Below are 21,129 nucleotides of genomic sequence, written 5' to 3' on the forward strand. Positions count from 1 at the left end.
ACAACAGTGAAAACACTGAAAGCTGGAAAATTCCATCAATGGAGAGAAAGCGTTGTCTCATAAATGCTTGACTAATCACAACACTAGTCCAGCCTACCAATCAGAGGACATTGCACTTTTCAGAAATAGGGGCTTCATAGAGACAGGAACTAAACAGTGTGTTACTGACAGACTCAACAAAATCTCAACCTAAGAGTTTCCCTTTAAACTGAATAAAATTGTTGAGAGGAGGACTGGTTCAATAGTGTAAACTGCGACTAACTGCGACCATGAACCAGGCACGTAGAGTCATGGCGAGCATTTGAGAAATTCTGATTCTGCATAAATTCCTGTCCTCTTTCCACCTTCTCTATCAATAAAAAAAAAAGCAGCAAAAGTCAAATGCAACAAATAGGAAGTATATTTCCCTTTCAACACTACTAAATAAACTACTAAACGCAGTGACTAAATAAACTAAAAACAATGTAACTGTTATCGTGACATTTACTCTCAAAGTGCTGGGTCCAAGATAAAGAGGAAAAGTGCATCCAATCCTCTGCCTGCTGAGGATAATGAGTGTAATAAGGCATTTCATTGCAGCCATTATTAAAATAAGCAAAGAAACAGCCACAAGGTCTAGTTTTAAAAGGCTTGCTTTCATAGATTCAACTTTAAAAGGGTTCTGTGTACAGAGCAATTATTTTTTAGGAAAGCAATAACCCTGTATGAAAAACGTTATCTTCTAATGGTGGAATATCTTATACACTACTTAAAAGTTTAGGGTCAGTAAGATTTTTCTTTTTAAGAAATTAATACTTTTATTCAGCAAGGATACATACAGTTGATCAAAAGTGACAGTAAAGACATTTGTAATGCTACAAAAAAAAAAATGTCAAAAACATTTCAAACAAATGCTGTTCTTTTGAACTTTCTTTTCATCAAAGAATCAGAATCAGCAGTGCTTAATATTTCACAATAAAAATATTTTTTACTGTATTTTTTAATCAAATAAATGTAGCATTAGTAAGCATGAAATGAGCAACAAAAAATGCTCATATTAAAAACATCTTACAACCTTTTTTTTTTTTCCTTTTTTTATTATTATTTTTTTATTTCTCCTTAAATTAAATTAATATTTATTTTATTAATTGATTTATTTATTTACTTAGAATTTTTACAAACTAAAGCCACATATTAAATGTTACTTTAAAAATCTTCATTTTATTTCCAAAACTATTACATTTGATTTTACATTTCATTATGTAGTAGCCTTTTCTAAAATATAAAAAAGTGAGGGAAAAAGTGTTACCATACAGGGTTAAGGAACAACGTTCAGGCCAGGACATTTACAATTACCAGTGAATCTTTTGTCTCATTTTTATCCATTTAGTTTTCTTTGGATACTTCACACTTTTGTTTGTTCAGCAATGGGGGAAAAGACTTGTATGTCAGAACTGAAAAAGAAAAGAAAAAATCTCTGGGTATTACAGAATGAGGCCGAGAGGTAACAACTGAAAGGCTGGCAGGATCCAAATACCACATTGAAAAGAGGTGAGGAAAATCAGTCTCAGATTTGAAGCAGCTCTTTTTAAACCAGGGCAAACAAACCAAATAAACACCCACTCAGCTAATTCCTATAGGAGCTAGCCAGGTACATGAATGTGTGCCTTTTGTTGAAGGAAAGGCTCATCTAAATAGCATGCAAATAAACCAAGATCCCTTCGTCTAGTAGAACTGATGCGGGTAAAAAAAAAATAAAGAGCACTTGTCAGTAGAACCAAAAACACATTAGGGACAAGAGAGATGGTTCACAGCATGTAAATACGGTAAGACACGCCACTCTACCTTGTAGTAGGACTCCCTTGTTTTTTCTGTAAAAGGGACTTCCTGGCCATATTGGAGGACTGGACATACTGTAAAGAAAACACAGCGGAGAGAATGATGAGAAAGTGACACGAACAGATGACGTACAACTGACAGATGGACTGCAATCCTGAAAAGACATTTTTAGAGATGAACAGTGCCAAATGAGAGAGTGAGTAAGGGGCTGTTCACACAACGCGTTTTTCTATTCCAATGCGGTACTTTTCCATTGTTTTTCTACGTAAACACGTGCTAGACGGACGTGTAAACCACGTCTTGCGTCTTTTGCAGTGTCTCGCGCGTGACAAGGTGTTCAAGTTGAAATCAGTTTAACTTTTTAAAAAGTGTGTCTCGAGACCTTGCGGTTTTCCCCCCATTCCAGAGTCAACCTAAGTGTTCTGTGTGAACGAGCCTGTACAGTAAACATATCCACAAATATTCACCATGGTGAACGTAGCGTCTGACAATTTTTGTTAATACTGTAAATTATCAAGTTATTGGATCATGTTATCACAGCTTTACGTTAACAACATTAACTGATACAACTAGAGAGGTGCAAAACACATGTTTTCAAACTGAACTTAGCACAAAATACTTCAAAACACAACTTTTCCAAGAGGGTATGCTGTTTTTTGTTTGTTTGTTTGTTTTTTAGCTAGAGCAGCTATAGTAACAGCTAAAGCTACTTGAATCATCACTGTAAAAAAATAACTTTTTATTCAAAACTTTTGGTACAATGGCCGTTTTTTTTCTGCCCCCCTAAAAGGACGATGAAAAATCTCCTAAATATATACAAAAGAGTTTTCAGCAAACAGCTGCTGACCAACTAAACAAAACATGGAGGCCTATACAATGTTGAGACGTGACTATGCAGCAACATAGTCATTATATCCTTTTTCAAATTGAGCCCTCGTAGTTTTAATCATTACTTTCTCCTGGTGAGATGACAGGGCGGCTCAGGTGATCGTGCAGCAGACTTCAGAACACAGTCGCACAGCAGGAAACCCTACAGCTGAATTACACACTCCCGATTGGTTGTGCAACTTTTTTTAGTTTTTTTGCACAAATGAACTGAACAAACAGAAGAACTGTGTCAGCGCTCTGTGATGTCACTCAGACAGGAAAATTAGATGTTTATTTCTTATTTATTTATATTACTGGTTTTGTAAAACGCCTAAAAATGGACACTGGAATACGCCTGTGATGAACAGGAAATAAACTGGTGCTGTGCTGGCTGTCAGAAATACAATCAGACTTCAGGATTTCTCACATATGAAAGCTATTGATTTTTCTTAGAAATCATGGACATTCTTTGGAGAGGAAGGTCAACGGGTCCTTTTCGAAAATAAGTGAAGGTATGAGGCAGGATGTGTGCGGCAGTATCTGAGAAGAATGTAAGGAACAACAGTTATGTCAGGGTTACTATAACAAAACAACATCATACTCAGATTCCTGTCTCTCATGAAAAAAAGAAAAGAAATAATATTTACATAATATAAATATAAAAATAATGAAAAACAAATAATCTAAATAAATAAATGATAAATTACAAGTGATGCAACAGTATAAAAAACTGTAACAAGTAACAGATGGCGATCAAATGTGCAACTTGAGGACGTTTGTGAAAGATATGAGACCAAATATGATCAAAGTTCCCAAATTCAGTCATGATTTTTTTCTTTATCTTTTTCATCTTCTCTAATGCAATATTTTTCCCTGAGCCATGATTTTTCATGCTTCATACTGTTCGCATCCCAAACATTGATCATTTGTGACAGCAAATTTGAATTTCCCGACCTTTTTGTTTGGGATATGTGAAGTGTTTGAGCATGCTTTCCCATTTAGCAGGTCCCACAGAGTTTAGAAACGGTTTAACCATGTCTCTGTTTTCTGACAGTTCCTTCTGATCTAAATATTTTTCGCTTCAAAGGTTACAAAATATTATTTTTTTTCCCGTGGATTAGCTGCTCAGTTACTATCAATTATCCGCTTGTGTACGATTCCTCCTCCGTCTCAATGTTCACTGTGAGCTTCACAAATCTAATCAGGAGCAGTCTAATCTTCAATTTAGCCCTCGATCCACTTTCTGCCTCCCTGTAGATTCAGTATGTGCAGACATTGGCTCTGTCATCTTCCCCTTCTTAATCTTCTTAGAGTATATTAACTAATTGAGAATTAGAACAAACAGAGGTGGCACGGGGCTTTGAGCACATTTGTCTACATGGTGTACTTAAAAGCCCGGGCTTGCGGGTTGACGGGGCTGTTTTGGCTCTGGACCTCTTCCGATGAAGGAGCGCTCTATGGTGCGTGGCATCTCTGAGCACCGGGAGGCCGTGTGCCAAAGCGAATAAACACTGCACTGCCACTTCACATTTGCTAATCTCCGCAGGGCTGTCAGACTTCAGGTATCTGCCCTGACAATTGAGGATAATTTAGTGCGAGAAGTAATGGAACCTCTCTATTTCTTTACGGATCCATTAATTACAGTGTTCCGTCAGAATGTGTTTGATTTTTTTCCCTTCTTTTTTCCCCGTTGAGAGTGATTAAAACATATCTCAGCACAGCTCAGACACAGCTTGAGATGAACATCTTCATTAGCATACTAGTCGCCTAGCAACTGAAACATCTCTAACTTTCAACTTTGAGATTTTTTTCACTAACCTTACACCTGAGGACAGCATGCAGTCATTATTAATGTACAGGATGCACCAGTTCTGATCCATTTATCCCCTAAATAAAATTAAAGAAAATAAAAACCAGAAGAGCACCATCTCTTAGTAAATATAAAGGGAAGAATAATTCCAATAAATGAGACTAGTATCCGAACAGTATAAAAACATTCACACCACATAAACTTATAATCATTAAAACAAAAGACCACTGTGAATTTAATTGCTGATTAAAATATTTGAGTTGAACACTTTGAAAACTGAGTCGAAAGGGCAGGATTTATTAAAATGTAACATTAAACATAATTATAAATAATCATATAATTAATTATATTATATTTTAAATAGTAATATTTCAATATTTATTAATATACCTATGATACTCAATGTATTTATTATTAATAAATATTTATATAAAAAATAAATATTAATATTTCACTATTGTTATTATTATTTGTATTTTGTTGTTCTATTTTATTTAGTCTTTTTCTTTTGCTCTTTCTAAAGCATTTTTTCTTTTGAAATGATTTCGTTTCAAAAATAAATAAATAAAGATATATTACATATAAATAAAAACTGTACATTTAAAAATAAACGAAATAAATAAAAATTAGATAATTTATGTCTTGCAAGAGCACCTGAACTGTAATGAATAATGGTATCATTTTGGTGTGACTAATTTTATTTTATTTTATTTATGCCGACAGTCAAAAGTCTGGCTACATGAAACTACTGCATATATTTATGCTTATATGCGTCAAAGTCTCACTGAGTTAGGACTTTGTTTTCAGTTTTGTTGAGTTAGTTGTCATGGTTTCTGATTAGTTCTCATTTAGTTCAGGTGTGTGCATTTCATTAGCCTTGTTTGTATGTGTATTTAAGTCCTCTGTGTCTATTTATATGCTGTCAAGTCTCGTTCATGTATACTTGTGTTCAAAGCTGTTCTCTCTGTTTTGGATTTATCTGCCTGTGGATTTATTAAAGATTACCTTTGCCTTCATCATCGTGTTCGTGAGTGTCCTACAACACTCATTGTCACATTGTGACAATATGCTTATAAGACGAAAACAAAGTGTACAGTACCTAAGTACAGTACCGAACATAGACAAAACATAGCATACTAGGCTTCAGATAAATGAGACCTAACTCTTTTGTGGATTGAAACAGTTATAGGCATAGCACAACCTGAAGGCATTCATGCACCATGCTGCTGACACAGGCACAAAGAGACTGTTGGCTGAGGAAGGGGCCAGATCCCTGCGGGGCTGGGTTCACCATGCCATGTCTCCCTCTTTCGGTTTCTCCTTCCATCCCTTTAGCAGTCAAGACCAGTGTTTGTACTTCTAATGCACATATGCTTTGTATCGGGTTACAGCTACGGTATGTGTTGCCATGGACACAGCATGCCTCATGATAGACGACCCAGGTCCTTTTTTAATCAGCTGTAAGAACCAAAAAAATAAAAGCGGGAAAGCTTTTATGATATTACGTTATTTATATGTTATTATGTGCCCTCCACTCTCTGAACATAATAAAAAGAAATGAGATCTCCTGCTGCAATTATTTGGCCCATGGTTTCGCCAGTAAAATTTAACACATTCAAAGGAGTGAACAATCAAACTGCTGGTGATGGAATTTGAGCCCATGAGCCCTAATATAGCCTTGCATCAAGCGCCTCTTGTTCTTGAGTAAAGGAACCATTACTGTTACTCATATAGGAGTTTGTTCAAATCATTAACACTAAGTATTCAACTTAGACGCAGAACATCTGTGCTACGGACATTAATGATTCCTCAAATCATACACCTTGTTGAGAAGAGGTGTGCTACTATTTTTCTAAGCATTCTGGTACATTACATTCTGGTAGAAGTACATTAAAGGACTAAGGGGTGTAGCTTCTTTTTTGGGGACAGCAAGAACCCACCATCAACTCTAAAAATTATTTCTGCTTGCCCGGTGATACCAGCAGTTTAGACTTTCACTGGCTCCAAAAAAGAAAAAGAAAATACATGTAATTTTTTTGTATGAATTTGACTTCATTTAACTATAAAATGCATTTTGTAAAATATTTAAAATATATATTATATAATTATTTCAAATAAAATGCACAATACATTTACAAATTACGTTTACATTATTTTATTTATTTTGATTTATTATGTAATCCATTTAAAAATTATTTTAAGTATGTATATAAATACATAAATAAATTTTTAAATAAATAATATAATAAATACAAATTATTTGCAATTCTAAATAAAATACTACTACTACTACTACTACTACTACTACTACTACTAATAATAATAATAATAATGATGAAATTTACATTTAAAAAAATTCCAGTTAGTTTTGCACGGGCAAGCACCACTCATTTTCTTCAGAACATGTAAAAAAATCTATTTAAAACCTGTTGTATAACAGCACTTGAAGGGGTGAAGGGGGATGGGGTTACATCAGGGTACAGGACATGGAACAGTGTAGAGCCTCTACCTCAGCCTGCATATGCATATCCCGGTAATCTAAGCGGAAACAACCCCAACCGGCTCCCGCGGAACCTCTTTGAACCTGCTCTGTGGGAACGTGGCTCACTCCTTCAGCTGAAATGCCTTTTAATGAAATGTTAACGGCAGTTATGAGAGCCAAAAACCTGTTTCTTCAGGGCTCTGATGGGGCGGCTACGACCGTCGGAGCATTTTCAAAAATGTTAACATCAATAAGGGCACGGCACTCTTTTGCCCTTGCTGGATGTTTGAATGTAAAACACATGTGCCACCGGCTGGAGTCTTGCTGGGTATATACCCCATCTATTTTTAATCCGATGCGCTCTGTCTGTTTGCTCTGTTAATGCAAACACTCGCACCTTTCAAGAAACAGCCGCTTTCTCCATCTCCATCAAGAGCAGGCAGGTTATTCATTTTTAAACAAAGCTTACCTCCTTTCGCTTGATTCTATAATCTCGTTTCAAATCCTATCGCCCACTACACTTTCCTTTTACCCCTACAATCGCAATCCTCTTTAACTAATCTAAAGTCTAATTGGTGCCAGCACCGGTTCTCCCCTGTAGGTTACTTCTCGCCTTGAGGTTTTTAACTTTTGTTCCTGTGAAATCTGAAGCTGCTCTCGCCCGGGATCACGGCTCACAACGGAGGCTTTTTCAGGGCCAGAGGGTTGTGAACACTGCACACAATTACTGGAAGGAATTTCAGAGCAGAAAAGTGATCAGTTGAAAAAAAAAAAGTGAGGAAACCCATTGCCTTAAAATTGATAAGTAATACATTTCATGCGTAATTGAAAAATTAAGTTATGCGAACTCGACCATTCCACATAACTTAATTTTTTCAATTACGCATGAAGTTTATTACTTAATAATTTTAAGGCAAAGGGTTTCCTCACTTTTTTTAAGCTAAGCCAACTGATCACTTTTTACCGTGAAAGGTGGAAGAATTCCTTAACCTGAAAACATGTTTGATAGAGTAAAATCAATGTAGAACATATTGCATAATATGAGGATAATTATGCGTTATTATGACTACACCACTGAAATAAAGGTGCTTTATTGGCATTAATGGTTCCATGAAGAACCTTTAACAACTATGGAATCTTTCCATTGCACCAAGGCTTCTTTTCAAATGGCAAAAAAGGTTAACAAATGGTATTTGGGGAACCCAAAATCGTTCTTCTATTGCTTTGCCATGAAAACCCCCTTTTAAAGCCTTTATTTTTAAGAGTGTAGATAGTGCTACTCAAAGAAAGTGTATTTACAATAAGAGATTCATCTGTACAAACTACTAAATCGGAGCTGGAGGGAAGTGGTTTTAGAGCTCAGAAAAATACGGCTCATGGAACCAGACGGAATTTTTTCCACAGACTTTTAACAGGAAAAAGGCAGGCTGTTGATAAACCTCCAAAAGAACAAAAATACCTCAAAGACAATAAATCTCCACAGACGCGCTTCCAGTGACTGCTTACCACCACCCAAAAAAAGCCACAATCTTCCACAACCTTCTTTATGTTTCTCTAAATCACCTAAAAAGTTATACAAGGAGCTAAACAAGATGTTTGTGCATGCTAAATGAATTAAAGAAATCCTCACTCATGCCATGGGCACTAAACCCTAAAAATGCCTCAACCGCCCCCAAACCTTCTCTCTACAAAGCATGTTCTTCTCAGGCCTACGTTAATCAAAGAGACATGTGACAAGTTACATTGGAAGGTTCATCAGTCTGGGCTGCCGAAGAGCTAATATATCTCTGAACTTTATAGGTGGAAGAGATCCGAGGACACACAGAGTTTCTGCCAGATATGGAAGCCCCATCATTTACACGGCACCAGCCATTAGAGTAAGCGTGGAAAAGTGGGCGATCTTGTCATTTAGTGTTATTGAGAAGACTTGAAGGCAGGAAGGGTGGAGGGGAGAAGCACGCAAACAAGCCTGGAGGTCCGGGAGAGATAGAAGCTAAACAAGACAATACCGGACTGGGGCTTTTCATGAGCTTGTACATTGAATTTGTTTTCTTAGTAATGCATTTTTACCCACAGGCTGAAATGACAACTATTAAAAATGAGAACTATGTCAGTCTCGGTGCATTCAGCATTTTTATTTTCTCTCCCTCGCTTTCTTTCAGGGCTTCTTCAGATTCACAGTCTCATTTAAAATTAATCTCCTAAAGCAACTGGACCTCCAGTTGTCATCTCCAATAATTCACGCATCCCCGAATTTTTATGAAGACAGACAAATGCAGGTATAGAAAACCCTAAAATAGGCTCCAAGCCATCCGCGGTTGCCATGGAGAGTTGCGTGTTTCCAGGGCGATAGTGTATTTCTCAAGCGCTAATGGCCTGTCCTTTTGCCAGGCAACAAACAGCCCTGTGATGCAACTGCACCTGTCTCAGCTCTGTGTTACCATGGAGGCGTTCCTGTTGCTATGGCGACCATCACGCTAATAACCTCGCAAGGGCAAACATGCATTGGTGAACTCCGAGGCCCAGCTGTTCCTCCTGTGCTCTCGTGCTCGTTGTGTCTCTCAAACTCTCTGAGCATGTAAAGGAATGTTCATCTACCTGAGCTCACATTACACAGCCTCTTAAAGGGGACACTATTTTTTCCTCTTAAGTCTAGCTATAAAGGTTTCTTACACCAAAAACAGCCATTTTCCATCCTCCCTCTGACCTTTACACCATGTCCTAATCATGCACAACACAACAACATGTCAGGTCAAAAAAATGTCTTGCAGTTTCTGTCCAAACCAGCCATGAGAGCAACAAAATGTTTTTGCTACTGTATCTTTCAGACTTCTACGTTCTTTCATCCTGATCCACAAAATCTTCATGACAACTCTCTGAAGACTTTTAGCATGGTAATGGATATGACAATGTTAATGTATTTGGTCTTGGTAGAATGGACCAATTGCTGAAGAGCAAATACAGGAACTTGCTACAAGCAATACATACGCCAATACACTGCTGTAATAGGGTGGCCATTTCCATAACACCAAAAAGGAGGACACTTTGCGGCATTTAGTGAGGCAAGAATAGTTACATAGGACTCTGGTGTACTCGCAACCACAATACAATTTTGTCCATCATATCGATGGCATCATGATACAGTGATTCTGAAATAGCCAACTCTATTCATTGCCAGGCAATTTGATCTACGATATATCTTGATGTAGACCTATGTGTAACAGAAGAGGCAAAAAAGTGTTTGTTCACAGTATTTATTTTATTCAAGACATTGTGATGTCTATTTCAAAAACTGACCACTGAGATGAACCTGTCTTGCAAAGTGCACAGTGCCTGAAAACATAACATTTCTGGACTTCTGGAAATAAAAGAAATACATAAACAAATATTGAATGCGAAAAATAAATAAATACACATTTCAGTTCTTAACAAAGAAGTTCACCCTCTGCAGCAGCTCAGGCGACAATAGCACCTCTAGGGTCATCATGGCCAAATTCGTGCTCTTTTGTCCATTCTGGATTAAATGAGGTCTGACGTTTCGGCATGTTATGATATGACGTAGCCAGCACGTGACTCCATGTCGTGGAGGCTTGTTTATGTTTTTAACCAATGATATATCAGATATTTATTTCACACCGCTTTCAGCCAATCATTTGTTAGACCAGAAATCTTACGGCATTAGACACAATGCTGCTGCGTCCCAATAAAAGATTCTAGAACGGGGTTTATTTTTAGGCCGATTCAGAGCAACTCCAAAAAGAAGGACAAATGAGTGTCCGGCTTGAGGCTGCGCCAAAATCCGGACGTATGGCCACCCTATGCTGTAAGCATGTAAGACATACTGCTGCTGCACAAATAGCATAAATCAATTACCCATAGCAGATCTATACAGGTGGAGCTGGGGAGGGTGAAGGGTTTTAGACAAACTCTGAAAGCACACAGCAAATTGCTATAGTGAATGATAACCGGACATTTAAATGGTGAGCAGCAAGATCATTGGCTGCAGATGTGACATGAACCAATCAGCTTGTGCCAAGTAGTTAACACACTGTAAATATCATCAGCTGCATTAAGGACCCATCAGCCTGCGCCATCTAGAGTTTCATACAGAGCTAGGCATTTCCAGAAGACCTATAAACCTCCAATATTAGCAAGTTACAGTTATTGTACACTACTGGGCAAAATATTGGTGTAAGTCTGTAAGATTTTTTGAAAGAAATTCCCTTAAACTCACAGGGGTTGCATCTATTTGATCAAAAATGCAGTACTATTGTGACTAATAAACAGTAATGTTGTGAAATATTTTTACAATTTAAAATATTGTCTTTTACATTTTAATATATTTAAAAAAAAAATATTCTTTGGTGCTCAAGAAACATTTCTTTGCTTAATATTATTGTGGAAACTGTGTTCAGGATGCTTTGATGAATAGAAAGTTCAAAAGAACAGCATTTATTTACAGTGTAAAAGTCTTTACTGTGACTTTCAATTTAATGCATCCTTGCTGAATAAAACCATTAATTATTTTAAATATATACAAACATACTGTATATATTTCTAATTAATTTCATTTTAATTCATTTAAATAGCATTTGTAATTCTGCATCCTGTTTGCTGCTTGAGGAAAATTTTATTAAATTAAAACTGAACAGAAAATTTGGGTTGTGAACTTTAGAGTATGTCTTCATAGTAAATGCCTCCTCCTCCCACCCAGGGCCGTAGCTGAAGTATCTGGTGCATGTTGCAGTGGGCCCTTTTGAAATTGCTTTTTTTTTGTCTGCTTCAGTCCCACCACACACATACCAATCTACAGGTATTGATGACATCACCAGAACAGACCATGCCTTCATCCCATCTGTCTACCTGACCAACATGCGTATGAAAAAGAGCCATAGCCCCCAGCTTACTACTCGCAGGATTTAATCATCTACAGCACTGCTGTGCTTACAAAAACAGAAAAGATGAAAGAGTGGTGCGTAAAAAAAAATGAGCAGAAAAGAGGAGTGTGTCAGTCTATGACTCAGCTGATTCGTGTGAACCTTAGGAATGCTATAAAAAGCTTCATTCGGCTTCCTGAGAACCGCAGTGGCCAAATAAACACTTTATTACACACTGCTACACGCAGATTCACCATCTGGCCTGCGAGAGAGAGGAAGCCAAGCCTGTGTGTGCCTAACACTACACTGCTATCTTTGCTTCCTCACACACACACACACACACACACACCTTACAACAGGGCCATCAGAACAATCTGAAATGAGAGGGTGGAACATATTATGAACCTCAGCAACATATGAATATTAATTAGAAAAGGTAAAGTTCGGTCAATACGAGTCACTGATTTGCTAAATATGCATTTGTCTCCTCCGTTCGTTTTTACACGCCAAATTTACACTGCAAGTAAACATCGCATCAGATTCATCAGATTCTTAAGTTGGCCACATGGCTCTTTGGAGATTTAAAAAAGTTCCTAATGTTATATAAAGTTCAGATCTGTGCATCGGTATCATCTGTTAAAACAAAAACAGTAAAACTCCCCTGGGGTCTTCAAAGCAGCATTTACAAAAATCTAGAGATTTAAAACTTCTTTGCGGACCTTAAAAGGGTTCTCCTATGGCATTAATCTGTAAAATCCTTTTTGGCTCTAATTGAAAAGTTTATTTTTAAGAGTGTATCTTCGAAAATAGTATTTAGAGGTTGTTATAAGCTGTTGTTTTGAAGAGGTGTAGGCTAGAGGAACCGTCCTCTGTGATCTCCTCTTCCCACAGGGCCTCGGAGTCTTTGAACACCTGGTGCTAATAACCAGCCTAGTGCTGTACCCACACAACATTATCAGCCAAGCACTCAATATAGAAGGGGAATTCGCTGAGAATGAACTGCACCCACTGATAGCGTCATTTATTTGCACATGCTGTCTGCGCTGTTTTAGCACCTGATTCACTAAAGGAATTATGCAAATCAGGTAATGGCACAAACACAGACAAAAAAATTTATAGCGGAACACAATTTGCACAGCACAATTCCCTTTCTTTTAGGCTGGTTCTGAGCGCTGAAATGCTGAAAAAGTCTTGATATACCCATATGGCAAAACATGTTTTTGTTTTTGTTTTTTTTACCAAAATATATTTCAAATAATCACTCAATGTCTGTCAGCAAACAGTCTGGCTTGAGAAAAAAAAAAAAAAACTTTCCAATGCCCAAATATATATTACAAAACTAATATTGGGATTAAACTTGTACTTAAAGGAGCAAGAAAGTACATTTTCAATCTTAAAATATATTTTGAGTAAATGCACAATATTTGTTTACATATATTTTGGACAATATAAATATATATTTTGACAAAAAATGTCTATTATGCACATATTTGCAAATATATTTTAAAATCTTGTCTTCTTTTTTTGTATATTTAAAAGAAATTATATATATATATATATATATATATATATATATATATATATATATACAGTATAGACTGAAAATGGCTTAAAAATATAAAATAAAATAAACACAAAGAACTACATTTCATTTGTGATAACAGCTCAGCATTAACTGCCAGCCACATAGAAAAGAAGTACGCGTGTGCTGTAAGGAATGACAACTTAAGCAATCACAAATGCAGATAGTACCTGGTTAGACTTGATTATGGGTGGTTATTCAAGAAGACTGAATTACCATGTGCAAACGTTTTAAAAATGTTTTCAAAACCAAGGTATAAACAGAAACCTTGGAATAAAATGACTTCAAGTATCAATCTTCTCATCAGGTATGTGAGGATTTTCACTCAGTGTTCTGTGGCGCAATTTGGCAAACAGTGCAATTTCACCTCCTGCACACATGCGTTTTGAGGGGGCAAAGTCTCTTTTTTTAGAGAAATGACCTTATTCAGCATTTGTTTGTCGAGCTGTGAGATTTCTGCCTTGATGAGGCAGCAATGTGCTAGCAGCATGCACTGCTGAACGGAGCAATGCAGGCCGTCGTGACAAACCCTATCCAAAAAACATCTGAGCACGACTCCCTTTTCCGCCTCATTCCTTAATCATCTCGCCATGCTTGAGCACTACCTGAAACCTACCCCCAGCCCATCTCTCTTACTAGAGCTGTCTGGTTTAATTCAATCTCTTTACAAACATCCGTCTCCATTTTTCCTTTCTAGCCACTGAGCTTGAGCTATCAACCTTAACAAGGATATGGAACAAATGAGCGGCCATTTGCTCCATATCCTTCGTTAAGGATGATGTGCCAGTTCGAGTTTTACAGTAAAGCAATTATTTTGTCTTGCACAGACGAGTTGCTGGAAGCGCGCAGACCTGTACGCTGGATCAAAATGAAATGGAGCGGCGAGGGAGTCGCTCAGAACCCAATGCCGGGTCTCGATCTGACAGCTCTGCTCAGTTCACCACTACCGCCTGTGGGTTCCGCAATGAACCAATACCAGCAGGGACAAGTGCACAACACAGAGAAGGAGAGAGACATTTGGTGAGGTTTAAAGATCGATGTGTCTAGTGGGCCGGTTGCCTACCTTTGATATGCCTGAGGAGAGGTGGGAGGCGTGGTGAACACCTGGGAATAAGGATGATAAGGCGTCTTCTTCAGCGCCTGGATGAGATTCTGTCTGTATTCTGGGTCTATGCACCACAGGGAGCCCTTCCCGATACTCTGTGGAGGAGGAAGAGAAATACAGACAGACGTATTTAGTCAAGACAGAAAAAGAAAAAGCAGCTAAACGTGTAAAAAGACAACAATAAAGACCAGACCACCTGCCAGAACCGGTCAAAGATTTGCAGTTCTCGCCGTCTTGTAGCGGAAACTGGTGTTTGCGTACTTCTACGTTCACCTTTTTGTTCAGATCAATTATTCTGGCGTGTGGATTTCAATGTAGGAAATGTATATATGGACATCAATTACTTCCCTGTACATCCCTTTGTTATGTTAATGTATCTCACATCTAAAACAGCAGATCATCAGGTAAAGAATGAAATCATGAATATTCAATGATGGATAGATGAGCATACAAATATACCATGTTTTTTTTTTCTCTCTCTCACTTGTAAAAGGGTCTGTCTTAAGCTTTCAAATCCTAGCAGCATTTTAGGCATCAAAAGTGTGCTATGGTCAAATTCTAAAGCAGCATCACATGATGTATCCTTTGCGGATTATGGAATCCCAGAATGCATTGCGGTGAGCTCAATGAAAACATTTTTTATCCAACATGATGGACAGAAATGTCAATACTGTAATAGTGACATAAAATATACTATTAATATATAATAATGTAAATATTATTTCATATATATATATATATATATATATATATATAAAAATATATCCTTATATACATATATAAAATATATTACATGCATACGTAATAAAAATTCATTATTTATTACGTTAATATAAAATCCGAAACATATTAATAATAAACATTAACATTATATATTTTATTGGAATCAAATTCCAAGTGTACGAGTGTTATTTGTGTGACGCAAGTCAACAAGATGCAAATGGAACTGTTTCGAGAAAAATGCGATCACACACTTCCGATCATTTTGTTGCTGCAAATCACTTGAATACAAATACACATCTTACATGGTAAAGCAAAATGTTTATTCAGTGTATTTCTGGGTTAATGGTTTGCTCTGGCTGCAAGATAAGACTGAGTTTGTTAGGTCCAGTAGAGTAAGGGGAGAAATGAGAACCTGACCACCTGCATTACCTTGACCTCCATGTTCTCCAGTTCATTAGTAAAATGGGCAGAAAAATGCATCAAAAAACCAAAAAGTGCAAACTACAGCTAGTACAGATGCTACAGACCACTTAGACAAACTCAGCATTTTAAAAAACAGCACAGTGAGCGAACGCTCCCAGTATATAAATTAGCTCTCCTGACAGATCCTGCTGAAAACGAGGAAACAGCAAAATGTCACATTGAAAGTGATATCAGGGGGAAATTACTTGAGCTCATTAGTACGGACTACAATCAGTGTCATGTTACTAAGCCCCATTTTTCAGTTCAAGTTATCCCTATACTGTCAGAGATTTACACAATCAGCAAACCACGACGACAGAACAAAGTGTAGAGTATCAGAGTGCTTTTGTAAAGTGAAAGCCTTTTCCTTTCACTCAGGAACTTCAAAGCGTTGGGCAGCGTGTGCTGTTTTGTTAGACAGACTGTGTGTTCTCAATGAATCAATAGTAATGACCTTCAGATAACTGACAGAGAGTCATACTGTGTGCCCTGGGGTAATACACACACACACTGGCCTGGACGGGACAGAACGCGGTGTCATGTATTCAAACTTTGCGTAACAAACAAACTGGACGTTGCATTTACAGGAGGTTTCGTTTGCGTTAACTACAAGCATTGAAATTGGGCGTCCCCACTGACCACTGTTAATTGAGTGCTTTTTGAAGAGGACGATATATCTTTAACAAATAATGAAAGCTTTAGCATAAGTTCTGCCAGGAAGACTTAATTACTACGTCACTTATTACCTTCACATCTATTCAATCATGTCCTAACACTTGCTGTATAAAAGATCGGTACTTACACATGTTTGAGTTCGCAGATGCAATTACCTCCACCCTCCCCACCACCACCAGGATGGTCCTGTCCTTACCTCCCGGGGGGTCGGCTGCGCCCCTGCCTTCGTCTTCAGGCAGGAAATGCAGATCCGCTACCCTCGGATTATGCACTACGGACGGGGCCAACGCCAAAGAACTTTATAAATAATTGCTTGCTGGGCTGTTAATAAATTAATGCTTTGTTACATTATTCTATCTCCCGAGTCTTTCTGGTAGAACTGATGTGAGATTTTTTCAGCGTGAATACTAGATTCCCCCGACAAGGGCTAAGAAACGATAACACACTCTATTGATTGCAGCAAACCCCAAAGCGAGTGCTCGGCTCTTTACCCACAGTATTTGGCTTCAGTGGAAAGATTTGTACCAGCACAAGTCAAACAATTCAAACCCTTGGAGTGTTTTAGCAAACAAAATAAACAGTACGTTTATTGGACTCACAATTCATTTACACTCATGTCTCGATGTTCAAAAGCCAGTAAAACCTAAGATACACAAGCAACAATTATATATATATATATGTGTGTGTGTGTGTGTGTGTGTATATATATAGCTATAATAATAAATATATATTAATATATTAAATATAATATATAATACATATAATTCATAATATTTTAATTTAGTGTTTAATAGCATGGAATTAACAAAAAACTACTACAAATATTGCAAGTATAATGAATGTTAATTAAAATAATTATAAATAAATAATTGGATAACAGGCCTATGGATTATTGTATTGTGTCATGTAATATTTTCCAGAGGGAAAGGTCTTTTTTCTCCTAGCAAAGAAATCTATTTTCTTCTGAAAGCAGTGAACGCATTTATTCTTAGCACAAACCGACATTCTCCACCTAATTAAGCTGTCAACTTTCCATCAGCGTGTTTTAAACCATACCTGGACCAACCACAAAGATAAATTGCACCATGAAATTCAATCCTTAAATGGCCTGTCCAGTAGATGCTCTGATGGAAATGAAAAATAGGGGAGTAAAAAGAAATGAACAGGATGGAGCCAATAAAAAGGATGAAGGAAGGGAAAATATAGCAACTGGTAAAGAAAGAGTATAATAATAATAATAATTATTATTATTATTAATATTATTATGACTGTATTAGCACAGAAAAATAAAAGCCACAAACATTATTATTATTATTATTATTACTACTACTATTACTACTACTACTACTACTTATAATAATAATACAAGGTTCTGGAATGAAACTCTAGATGGTGCAGGCTGATAGGTCCTTAACTCAATTTGGTAGTGATCACATTATTATCTACATACCGCAGCTGATTGGTTGCTGTTACATCAGCGGCCAATGAGCTGCGGCTACACATTAAAATACCAGTAGTGTTGCTGTAAGCAGTCTGCAGTGCACTTTCAGAAACCCTCCACCTTCCCCAGCTCCACCTGTTTAGATCTGCTACGGGGGATATTTCATGTATGTTTTCAAGCGTCTTAAATGCTCACAGCAGCATGTCTGTGAATGTATTGGCAGTAGCAAGTCTCGGTACTTGCTCTGCAGCATTAACAGGGTAGCGGATTCCTCCAAGACCAAATACATTAACAATGTCATATCCATTAGCATTACCATGCTAATCTCTCCGAGAGTTGTCATGACAGAACTACTACTACTACTACTACTACTACTACTACTACCACTACCACTACTACTACTATTACTGTAGGGGCACAGACAAATATAAACCGCAAAAAGCTTTTACTACTACTACTAATTATTATTGATAAAAGTAATACAAAATAATAAAAATGTAAAAAAATTCTATACTACAATTTTTTTTTTTTTTTACCAAACATTACCAAGCTGAGTGTATTGGTATCTTTGTCTCTTAGGAACAGGCAAAAGTGTGAGATTAAACAAAGACAATCAATTCTAATTACCATGGCATCATAAATCGTAGGGCACAAGCCCTGCAGGAAAATCTTATTGTTGAACTGACTAAAGTCAGTTTCTCACGAGAACATAACATTTTGACAGTTTCAAGAGAGTGGGGGAAAAAAATCTATTGATGAGCTAAAGTTGCACACCTGAAATATTAGTTATATGCCTAAATATGCCGATTATGATCATTATTTGAGTACTATTGGTATGTGTAGTCAAAATAAAGCTTCCAACAGGGACACATCCAACTTTAAAGGGTGTGATATGTGATCCTCAGAGCATCAGATTATTCATATACACTCCGTGGAGAAGAGGCTGCACTGGTCTATCTTTCCAAATGTTCTGTAATCAGGAGAAATCAATAGGTTTCAGAGCACTTTGCCTCAGATTTATCTCCATCTCCTGACAGCTGCTGTGTCCGTCTGAAGGCCAGCTCAATGGCACCAGCCAGTAGAGTCTCCAATCAGAGAGAGGGGGTGAAAGAGGGAAAGGAGAGCCAGGGAAAAGGGGGGGAAAGCACTTGGATTACACTGGTCTCCTAGGCAACAGGCAATGGTGGAGTATATAAAGACTGTTTGATAGTCTTGGCAGAGAGATCTTTCATTCTTCCTAAGAAGCACAGGCCTCTGAAGATGCTATATTCCATTATAAGAAGTAAAGTTAATCCTATCAGTTCCCGAGCAAGACGAAAGACCTGCTATTATGAAGCACCCCCCTCCCCTCTCCTCTCCCCTCGACCCGACTGTCCAGAGTCCCCCTTTCATGCTCACGACTTTAAATATGTGAAAAAGGAACTGTGAGGAAATACACAACACAAAGTTTTGGAGCCATCGTTATGAGATAACAGTCAACTATTTCATATTATGCAAAACTTAATTTTACAAAAAGTCCTGTTTTTTTCTTTACTCCAACTGCTCGACTGCTCAAATTTAAACAATATTTTTAAATTCAGCACGTAACTGAAAGATACGTTTGTGCTACAGACGTGTACGATAACTAATTCATTCATATGACTTGATATGGAGAGGGAAGTGTACTATTACATTTTAAGCTGTAACTTTTACTTTTATAAAAAAAAAAAATCAAATCAATGTTATTTTAGAATTTCTTTTATATTTACATATTAATAGCTTTTATTATTATTTTGAATTAGCTTATATTAATATTTATAGTTAATTTATTTTAATGTCAGTTTTAGTTTAAAATTTGTCATTTTACTGTTCGAGTGTAAAAGTTTTTTTTTTAAAGTTGAAGTTGTTCATCTGATATTCTATTTTATTTTAGCTTTATATAAATTTTAAAAATGCTGGTTTATTTTTAGTTAACAATAATAACTCTGTTTTAAACTGATGTACTATATAACAGTTTCATATCAGTTATTGGCAGATTTTTTTAAATTAAATGTTTTGGTCGATATTGGATGTATATCCTTGTCGTCATCTCACAGTCACTTCAATTTAATCTTTAAATTCAAATTCTAACATCTGAAATGGATATTCATTTTCATACTGTACCTTATGATGTTTTGATACCTAAATTCACATATACAGTAGCATACAAAATGATCGCTTTTAGTGTTTTATTTTTAATTCATTTACACAAAATAGTAGAATTTAATATTGACCATGTATCAGTCACTAGCCAAACCATGAAAAGTCTTCCACCTAATCTACCAAACAGATTAAGAAAAAAATTACATTGAATGAGGGACCCAAGCCATTTTTTTGGGGAGGATTTTAGCATAGGCTCTAAACTGGACCAGTAATAAACTACCACCCCGAACAATAGCATTCTGGCCACTTTTACAGTAAAAGTAAGGATATAACAGGGAGGAGGAAACTGGATTGTGCTAGACAAAAATACCTCTATTTCTGAAAAAAATAAAAATAAATCATTTCAACAGCACACAGTGTGCTGACTTCCTAAAATGAGTGTGTTAATGTTCTCTTGGTAAGGTGATCTATATAAATGCAGACATCGACCGAGCTGAAACATGGATAAATCAAGTTGTCCAAAAGGACATCATTGCTTTGGTCTCCAAATCCCAGCAGTCATCAGCTGCTAATGGCTGCGGCCCCAGAGTCGTCATCTCCTCTGAGGCTCTGCGGATTAAATCACATAAAGGAACCGAGTATCAGTGAGCTCGCTTTGTGATTGGTGGAGACGCGATGACCTCGTTCATATTGGCTGAATTCTGCACACAATGGCATTTTTTAAAGCAGGTCTATATTGTGCAGTTCTGCAGTGAAGCATTAAGGGGCCGATGACTCTACTCACCTTCAGAGGCTCTCAGTGCATTAGGAAGGGCATGAAAGGTCATTCATAATGAGGGCATTTGGGGAGGGGGAAGCTTGGCTGTTGTTGGATCTATTCACTGAGATGAGTCCAACATCAACCCCATCCAACTCTCACTCTTTCATAAATTTTTTTTAAGGGTGTTCAACTCATTCTGATGGCTGAAGTGAGCATGAAGATGCACCGTGGCAGTGTCTCAGAACAACACACCACACCTCCAACATTCAACACGAACGCCTGTTCCAATGAACATACTTTCATCATCCATACAAAACTACATAAAAGATCATTCCAACTCTGAACTCTGACTGGAGGTCACAGTCAAAGCCAAGCAATTGTAAAATAGCTGATTTATAACTTTAGT

General features: G+C 37.1%; 1 protein-coding gene across 9 annotated transcripts in view; it reads right to left on the minus strand.

Moving 5' to 3' along the window:
* The window catches only part of foxn3 (forkhead box N3), a 95,390-nt gene that overhangs the window by 30,298 nt on the left and 43,963 nt on the right, over nt 1–21,129 (minus strand). For all 9 annotated transcript variants that reach the window (XM_082144140.1, XM_082144141.1, XM_082144147.1 and 6 more), the window contains 2 exons: nt 14,500–14,636; nt 1,825–1,892 (listed from right to left, as the gene is read on the minus strand). In XM_082144140.1, the coding sequence (XP_082000266.1) occupies nt 1,825–1,892; nt 14,500–14,636 (205 nt within the window). The remainder of the gene's footprint in view (nt 1–1,824; nt 1,893–14,499; nt 14,637–21,129) is intronic.

This window comes from Leuciscus leuciscus, assembly GCF_965113295.1.
Source record: "Leuciscus leuciscus genome assembly, chromosome: 17".
NCBI classification, from domain to species: domain Eukaryota; kingdom Metazoa; phylum Chordata; class Actinopteri; order Cypriniformes; family Leuciscidae; genus Leuciscus; species Leuciscus leuciscus.